Source organism: Thermobia domestica, chromosome 7 (assembly GCF_964235325.1).
Source record: "Thermobia domestica chromosome 7, izTheDome1.hap1.1, whole genome shotgun sequence".
Lineage (NCBI taxonomy): Eukaryota > Metazoa > Arthropoda > Insecta > Zygentoma > Lepismatidae > Thermobia > Thermobia domestica.
The window spans coordinates 231,860,752-231,870,724 of NC_137460.1; the positions used below are offsets into that span (position 1 = coordinate 231,860,752).

The following is a 9,973-nucleotide window of genomic DNA, read 5'->3' on the forward strand; positions in this document are numbered from 1 at the left end:
AGATCTCCTGTAAGTAGGAAGCAAAAGCGTTAGCCTTTTCGCGGTCTGTGTGTAATGCTTGATCGAGACTTAGAATAGGATATGAGGTTTTAGTAAATTTACCAGCTAATGCGTTGAAACGTTTCCAATATTGCGAAGGGTGCGATGTGGTAGAAAGGGTATTGCAGGTTTTAATCCACTGTCGTAATTTGTATGCTCGGAGGTAATTACATACTGTGCGATGGAGAGCTCTATGATGCTGAAGAGCTTCACGGTTGCCAGTGCGAATGTATTCCTTATAAAACTGACGGGAACGTTTAATCAGAGGAAGGTAGTGAGGAGGGAGTTTAGGACGATGAGGTGAATATGTGGTATGAGGAATGAACTGCTCGGATGCAAGTTGTATATGAGTGGTGATAGAGGCGAGAGTGGAGTATAATTCATCTTCAGTAGAAGGGGGAGTGATTGCTGAAAGGGCATTGGTTAAGTAGGTTCGGTAGTTGGACCAGTCCGCTTTATCGTAGCGAGGGATTAGGCGTGGAGGCGGCGAGTCTGAGATAGGAGGAGAGGAAACTTTTAGAGTGAGTTTAATGGGCACATGGTCACTACCGAGAGGATCGAGGATGTCGATGATGATGCGGTGGGAAAGTGATGAAGATGTGATTGCTATGTCAGGGGTAGTGTTAGATTCGGGACGAGTTGGTTTTGGAAGTGGATGGATGATGCCTGAAGTAGAAGTAGTAATGAAATTGTGAAAAGCTCTCTTATCTCTGTCTGAGCGGCTATGTATGTTAATATCAGCTAAGATCAGATAATGTCGGAAATGATTAGAAATATATTGAAAGAATGCTAGAGGAATTTGATGACCTGGTCGAACATAGATAGTTGCGACTGTGACACATAGGGATTTGTAATAAAGAGTTATGATTAGATGTTCAGGAATGTTGGCTAGGGATGGAGAATGGATACGGTACGGTATGTGAGAGGAAAATCCGATTGCTACGCCGCCATTGGCTCGTCTTGCAGGAAGGTTGTTATCGTGTCGAATTAGTTGGTAGCCAGGAAGGTTGCAACGGAGTTTCGGAGTGAGACAGGTTTCATTAAGAAGGAATGTGTTAACCTGTTCCTCATGTAGGAGTTGTTCAAAGATGAGTTTATGAGTTAAGAGTGAGCGGATGTTAAGAAATAGAAATACAAGTGCCATAGTTAAAGCCATGAGCAAGATGAAGTTAAACAGTTGTTGCAAGTGGAGATGCATGAAAGTGTACGTACGGGCCATTGTAGGTTGCGTGAAAATCGAGGTGAAAGATGTTGCGAGCTGCGTGCTGTACGTGTTGTAACATTAATGGGCGTGCAAAAGGATTAACGTTTTGAAGAGTGAGGGTGACAAAGGCTAATAATTGATGAATGGAAACAGAATGATCGGGCTCTGATGATGTCTCGATGGTTTGATTTTGAGCATCATGAGTTCGCAGCGGTACCACAAGTTCTGGCTTGTCTTCTTCTGGAGCAGGTCGAGATTTACACTTGTAGCTGTACGTTGGATGTGTGCGTTCATGACAGGTGTTGCAAGTTGGAGCTTGTTGCAAATTCGGACAGCTTTTCGTAGGATGAGGTCCAGTACAATATCCACATTTGAGGTGATTGGTGCAGCGGTGAGTAGGATGCACGTTGTATTCCTGACAGCGTTCACATCTGAGAGGAAGTGGTCGTAGTGAGTGGGATGGTTCAACTCTATGCTTCTTTTTGAAGATGAAGACACCATTATCCAGAAGGTCGTTGATAGTATCCTGGGAGTTGGTCAGAATTCGAACCATGTAGGTAGGTCCCTGATTGTTGCGAATCCGGATGCATTTTTTAAAGGTGTAGCCTTCTTCTCGTAGTTCAGCCTCTATTTCGTCATCGGTGATGGACGGGTCAACTCCTCGTACCACTACGGACATGGTGGGTGGCTGACGTGGTGGCGGTGGTTGCTTGTAGCGGCTGTTGGTGAGAGAAGTTAAAGTTGCAGTTTTCCCGAAGATTTCAAAACTGTGTTTGTCTCTGATGGTTTTTGCGAAGTTAGCCAATTTTGATTTGATGATGAATCCGTTTCGTGTTTCCACTATCTGTGAAATCTCGGAGCGTGGACGATACTTGATAATTTGCTGGAACAAGAGCTTCGAATTCCTGTACTTTGGATCATAGTTTTGCAGTAAGAAGCTGTAGATAGGCTGCAGAGGAGGAAAATCGTCGTCGATGATAAGCCGGTCGGAATCAGCGTCGGAACTTGATATGCTATGTGCGTCGGTATGTTTCTTCTTCGATGGTGGTGAACTAGTTGATGGTGCTTGGTTCTTCCCGTGGATTGGAGAACGAGAACGCTCGGGACTTGGGTCGGTGGACGTCTTATCACGATTTCTCCGCTTCTCGATCATCTTCAGAGGTGATGGAGGAGGTTGTCCAGTATCCATGAAGCGAGGAAGATAATCGATCTGAAGCAAGACCCACGAGTATAGGATGAAGATGAAAAAATGAAAATGAGGTTCAAAAGATGCACTACCTGTGCACTTCAGCTAGCTTCCACTTGGGAGAATCCCTCAATCTCTTGCAGCCTCTCGCCCGCAACTGTGTTCGGATCACCGTGCGTCCACACGTATGCGATAAACACAGCCTAGACTTGGCAACAATGCCTCACTACAAGAGCTGTACTACGCCAGCTGGGAAAGTATGGAGCCAGAGTCGCAAACATGGTAATTGGATCACAAGTAAACATAAATTAACTGCGGCATTATTTAAAACATGAGCAGTTGATACTTCAGATCAAAATACGGTTAAAAAATAGAAACAGATTTCAAAAACACTTTTATTTGCTAAGCAACTGTTCTAAATATGTTTCTGAAATATAACACAGAGTTAAGTGAATATCAAAAAATTGCAGAAGCTCTTGCTTTGCCATCTGTTGGCGACAAAATTATCACACGGTATTTTTCTGGGTATAGTTGGAAAACGACAGTATTATATTGCTAAATTAACAGAATTTCAAGAAGTAGGCAAAAATATTATCAGTTAAGAATACCCGCTCAAAAAAAAAAAAAAAAAAATGAACCTGCTACCCTAATTCGTATCTACGAACTCAAATGTAATCTAGGACGAGATTAATATAGGCGTCGTTTAAACCTTAACTAACGTCGTGAAAAATGTTGCACTATTTCTGCAGGGCTGGTTCTAGACATTTCTTAAGTGTAAGTAAACAATATTTAGGAGCTAATTATAAAAGAGTAGAAAGTTCTAATGAACAAAAATTCTTCAAAGAATTATCTCAGTTGCAATTTTTTTTCAATATCTGTAGTCTCCCTGTGAATATTAATCAAAATGGGGAAATTATAACTAATTGACTGTGGATAAATACTGAACCAAGTTCCAATTTTAAATATTTAATAGTATTTTATTAAATAAGTACAAAATACAACTAACATATACAGGTACACACACACACACACACACACATATATATATATATATATATATATATATATATATATATATATATATATATTATATATATATATATATATGGTCAAATAAATCCCAGTACAGGTATGAATGCATGATTGTTATCAAATACAAGAACTCAATTCTCGAACAGTAGCGAACATATGCTTCATTAGGAAGTTATCAAAGTTTTGTTATGAAAACTAGTCTTGTCTTTGACACAAACAAGTCCCTTGTCATTGAAGGTGGAAATAAGTTTTTCTTTTAAATTTTAAAAGAGATATAGAAGAAAAATCAAGAAATAAAGAGGAAAGAGCTAATTGCAATGGAATTGCAAGCTGATATATTGATATTAAAACTCGCTATTGAATTCAATAAACAGAGCTCCCTCGTGGCTAAGCGGTTAGCGTACGCGCCTTTGGTGTGGGAGACCCGGGTTCGATTCCCGGCGGGAGCTCATGTGGTTCGGATTCCACGTTAATCAGTAGGTCCATGTCTCATATAGCCTCGCTGCTGAAAGGGACGCTAAACTAAAATCAACTCAACTCAACTCAATTCACTAAACAGTACAACCATATTTCTTCTGAAGGTGTGTTTGTTTTATTTTTCACTAACATAATAGATTATTATTAAAGACAAAACAAACAAAACTAATTTGTATGTGTAGTGTCTATGTCTTTCTGAGTGCGAGTAGTTTTTCCTCCCCTTCGTTGTTCATGATGGAGTAGCCTACATAAATTCGTGGTTTTTAAGATTTGTTCTCTCTGGAGAAATGACGGCATCAAATACTGAAATTTTCACGGGGCGGTAAATTGCCTAGGATCGGCCCTGTACAAAATGCAAATAATTCTGTGTATTTGCTCCCTGAAATTGTGCTAATTTTCTTAAAAATTAACAGATGTGGGATTCAGACTCTCGGACTACCTCTACCAGTTCATCATCCCCGAACATAAGAAACGAATAATCAGAACCCTACTTTGCTTAGAGCTGTTAACAAATGTTTAAAAAAAAATCGCTCCATCTGAATTTAATACGAGGGAATGGATTGATAATGATTGTTACACTCTTATAATACAACGACCATATGTATACGCTGCTGTGGTTGACAGTGAGCAAGGGCGCCCATCAGGGGGGGGGGACAAGGTGGTGCGCTCACCCCCTAGAGAAAATTGTACTTCGAAATATCGAAAACCAAATAGAATTTTTATAATAGTTACAGTGAAATTTGAAACTATATTTGAAATGTCGCTTTTTCTTGCCCCCCCTTGGAAACCACCACATGGGTGCCCTTGACAGTGAGAGTTCTAAAAGAAAGTTTTACTTATAATCCTAATGACCTTTCGATTACAGTTACGCTTTCGAATTGTATATGCATAAACTGCGTGAAAACTAATTGTATTTAAACACATTTTGAAATACATTAAATCTTACTCAGATCGGTAACCGAAAAGGCCGTATTTATTCAATTTTAATGTAACAACTAAACTACTGCAATGAAGTAAAATAAACTTAGTTTCGAAACTTCATCGACTTGCAAATGCTTCGTTAACAGTAACTAGTAACTGATACTGGCAACTCCCCCGTCTCAACATTTGTATCAATATCACTTTCGAAATTTTATCCAGAAGTCTAAAGAAACATTTTAGAGCCTTCGCTCGTCTATCATCTTTCAAGCTTTGTAGCTTTCTTTTCCGATAAAATGCTCACTTGTTTTTGTTTGTTTATATTCTTTTGTTTGTGTTTTTTCATTGGCCATTATTACCAGGTGAAATACAAAGTACTATTGAAAAGTGAAAATACACATCATTATAAATACATACAAAAAGGAAGAAACGACTCAGGATAGAAACGAAAATGTTGACGAATGATGACAAATGGACTAATAGACATTAACAGTGTGAGCATTAAGCTGTGGGTAGTGATTCTGTCACTGATATTAGGAACTTAAGTTAAAATTTCCATCAGAAATGATCAAAAATTCCATTTGTTCCGCCCGTCTTTCTTAGTAGAACGTCCTCTTCCCTGGACCAAAAACATCAGAAGCCTAGTCTCTTCAACTTCGATATTGTGCATTTTATTTACGTTGACATTTCTCAACCCTTAACTGTGGTCATTGAACCCACGTACTATGCGGAGACACTGTTTAGGACAAGGCGGAGCACCCTTGAAGACATTATTTTTTCTGTGATAATGCCACCATAAGCAAAACGTGCAGTTGACTTCGTTTTGTTGTTCATCATTCCTATTTAAAAGACATATTTGGTAATGATATTCTCTAGCAAGGTCGCGGAAAGGTTGTCGGCAGAGGAATAAAGAGTCTGTTATATTTGTATTTTGTGCATATGATGGGAAAGGGTGCCGTTGTCTTTAGTCGTACTGCCGTAGTGCTTAACATAACATCTATTGAAAAGCTAAATTTCTCTCAATTTTATTACATATTCGTAAAATCTCTCTTTTACAATCTTTAAAAATATTTCCTAAATCATCCTTCTTCGTGGGAAATTTTCCTAAAATTAGCATCACTTGTGAGTGTGACATTAGCGTCAATTGATGCACGAGTCTATTTCAATTATAGAAGGGTGTTTTACAGCCAACCACACAAAGATTCGACTTTATTGTCCTTTTGATGTAATTTATCTGTATCTCAGTCTACAATATTTATTTGAAGAGATTTGGAAAAGTTTTCATCATAACATTTTCTCTAATAAATATCCATATTTAAAATACAAAATTCATTTACCAGTTTGGTGCCATCTTCACTTGGAGCCTCCTGCAAATGCGTAGCTCGTAGGATTATAGATTCGGCCCTGTATTTCTTTCGTGGGTCCACTGCAGTGCAGATCTATACATAAGCTAAACAAGCTATAGCTTCTGGCCCCACTCGCTTGGGGGCCCAAATATTTTCAAGAAAAAACGGATTGTAATATAATTCCAAATAAAAGAAAAAGCAAATAAGATGAAACACACATTACAACAATTGTGTTTTGTTATTTTTAAGTACTAGGCTTTTATGAAGCAAGTATTGGGGTTCTATTTTTCAGCCCCACTTATAATAAGGTCTCTGTTATCCAGCCCTGCTTATAATGAAGCCCCCTGTTTCCCAGCCCTGCTTATATTGGTACCTTACTTCCATTTAGATGTCCATTAGGGTCCATAAATGAGCATATAGAATGTATTCAAACCTAAAAAGTGGCGAAATTTTGTCGCTGAAAAAGAAAGAATGACGTATAAAGGGCCCCTAACGCTTGATGTATAAGTGGCTCCTTTCAGTAGCTTAGGGTTTCATCAAACCTAAATTCGCCACTGGTCCACTGGATCCTTATATTTCAAAACTTGTAAAACAAAATTCTTCGATCCTGAAATTAATTTTAAAATATATTCTCAATATATAGTTCTTTATTCATTTATTCTTAATGAGTAATATAAATAATGTTCCATAATTAGGTTCATCTTGATTTGAAATATATGTTAACGAAGTGCTATATAAATAACGTGTTCTGAACACTCCTAAATATATACAAAGAAAACTATTCAAAAACAAAGGAATTATTTTCGGTTGCATCTACAACAATGCACCTACAAACTCTTAAACCACCTATAAGCATGTTTGTTGTTTATGTGAAAATGACACATGTTCAATCTCTGAAATTTACACACTGTATATATTGCGTTTCAAAACAAAGAAATCCTCGTCAAGCGAATTTAAACAATGCATTTTCCAATGCAATATTAATTCGATTGTGTTTTAGTCAAATATTTTACTAAATGCCTCTTTTGAACTACATAGTTCGTCACGTCTTGGTTAGCGTCTTGTTCTAGATAATCTGAGTATATTATGATATTGGACTCGAACATTTCGAGCAGATGGTGACTTTGCCCATTTAAATAAATTTTTAGCATAATATGATCTTCCGGTACTGTGTTCTTCTGTTATATCCGGAGTTTCATCTTCTTCACTGTAATTATCTTCGTCGGAGATTTCGGAATTCGCATCGTGGTCACTTGGAACTGTATTGGCATGATCTTTGCCAAAAACTCATCCTCTGAAGTTATAGTCCATTGTTGTTTTTCCAAATCGTCTATATCAGGATTGTTTATTCCCCCATCTTCGTAATGATGTAATGATGATGTTTCTCATTCAACCATTCCTCTCATACCGATCTGTACACACACTCGAACAAGGATTACTGCCAGCCATTATGAAGTTATAACCAGAGGTAAAAATGAGAGGGGATGTGGGGTGACGCCGTTACCCCACTCCCAACATGTGGTATCTCCCATTCCTAGAAAAGTTACAAAGGGCAAAGATAAGCGTGAGGGTTACATGGGGACAGCTTGACGCGACCCTTTACCTTTTCAGATCTACAGGGTGGCCCAAAAGTAGGTATACAACCCTGCATTGATCAAGTATAATGTTTCAGTTTATGGGTTTATTTGCTTCGGCTCTTCCGAGCTTAATGTGTAAGAAAAAAAACATTAAGAACAAATAATAAAGAAACCTAAGGCATTAAAACAACGAATATCCCAAATATAGATGTGGACAGATTCTATGCTGGTCTTAGCATGGTTAAGAGCAAGTCCAAATAGATGGAAAACATTTGTTGGCAATCGAGTTGCTGAGGTACAAGAAGTGGGAGGAGAATAGAGACACGTCGCTTCAAGTGAAAATCCTGCAGATATTATATCAAGAGGAACAAGTCCTGACAAGTTAATACATAATAATTTGTGGTGGAACGGTCCTCAATGGTTACAGTGTTCTTCACTTGATTGGCCTAAGACGGAGCCTGCCCCACTCAGAGAGATTCCTGAACAGAAGAAATTAAAATCAAGTTACTTAGTGACAACTTAAGATAATAGTATGATCGAAAGATTCTCTACTTTGAACAAACTTCAGAGAGTCTTGGCTTATTGCATGCGGTTTTTCAAGAATGCTAAAGTAGAAGCATCAAGAAGAAATACAGTCGCTCTTACTTTGGAAGAAATTGAAGAAGTTTTAATCAGACCAATACGAGAAGTTCAAAACTCAGTTTATGCTAAGGAAATGGCTGATCTTAAAGAAAAAAATGAAATGAAATCTTTGAGTTTTACGTCCCACGGTTATGCCGGTTAGGCTAAAGGAGACGGTGATGATGAGAGATGAGTGAAATGGTGGAATGAAGAAAGTGGGAGGAAACGGGAGAACCCCGAGATAACACACGAGCACGGTGTTTGTCCACCACAAAGTTCACTTGGCGGGGGCTGGGATCGAACCCGGGACTCCAAGCACCAGAGGGGAACGCTCTACCACTGAGCAACCGCGCCCCCCGATCTTAAAGAAAGTGGAAGAGTTAGCAATAAGAGCAAACTCTTGCCTCTCAATCCTTTCATATGTGATCAACAATTACTAAGAGTTGGTGGAAGATTAAAGATGTCTGAACTTGAATTTGATGCTAAACATCAAATTATTCTATCACCAGATCATCACCTAACAAGACTATTTATAGAACATGAACACAGGCGATTGCTACAATCTGGACGTCATTTAATGCTAGCATCACTAAGGCAAAGGTATTGGATACCTATTGGTAAAAATGCCATCAAGAAAGTTATTAGAAGGTGTATTACATGTCAAAGATTAAAGGTGGCTGGACCAGAACAATTAATGGGACAACTACCAAAACATAGAGTAGAACTAACAAGACCTTTCACAAATTCTGGAATCAACTTTGCCGGTCCTATTTACATCAAAACTAGTACCAGAAAATCACAAACAAAGGTAAAGTGCTACATTGCAGTGTTTGTGTGTTTAGCAACAAAGGCTATCCATCTCGAAGTTGTGAGTGATCTTACTCACTTGTAATGAGCGAGAATAGAATAACATTTATCTATGATTGTGGTAAGTCGCATCTCATTATCTCCTTTCACTTATGAAAAACAAGCAAAAAGTAGTGTTAAAATTTGTAATATTTGTTAGTATATTAGGCTCTTAACAGTCATTTAGATTAGAAAAAAATGACAAATACTATAACTTTTTCTCAATTTTGTACCTAAGATTAATAGGTTAATATTTCTTTCTCTTCTTTTATTTCTTACTGATGAGTAATGGATTTCTTTTTATTTTAAGAGGATAGCTGTTACCCATACGTATGTAAAAACAACAATTAAAATATCTCTATTGTGCAAGTTAGTCTTTCTTTTTAATTTGGTTAAGGACCGAATTCACCTTAACTCTCTAATTTTTTAAAATTTATACCTTTGTTCACAGTCAAATATATAGTTGAAATTTTTACTATAGATTTCACTTATATCGGGTGTTATAAAAATGGCGCCCACGGACTACAGAGCATTATTCTACAGGTCAAAAAAAAAGTGAAAATGTTATATGATGGAATGCCATCTGGGGTTTTCTTCTGCCGCTATGGGGAATCAAGGTTACAATATATGGCAACATCGCATATTAACTTGGAATCATTAGCTTTGCTCTATAAATCTATTAAGCAGTTACATTGATTGTTAAGGTAATAAATGGTGCTAGTGTCAA

At 37.8% G+C, this 9,973-nt stretch overlaps 1 protein-coding gene across 1 annotated transcript; it reads left to right on the forward strand.

Annotated features, from left to right (window-relative positions):
- Positions 1-8,860: 8,860 nt before the first annotated feature.
- LOC145689599 (uncharacterized) lies at positions 8,861-9,292 on the forward strand. Its single transcript, XM_081763778.1, has one exon. The coding sequence runs from the start codon at positions 8,861-8,863 to the stop codon at positions 9,290-9,292; it is 432 nt and encodes a 143-aa protein (XP_081619904.1).
- The last annotated feature ends 681 nt before the right edge of the window (positions 9,293-9,973 follow it).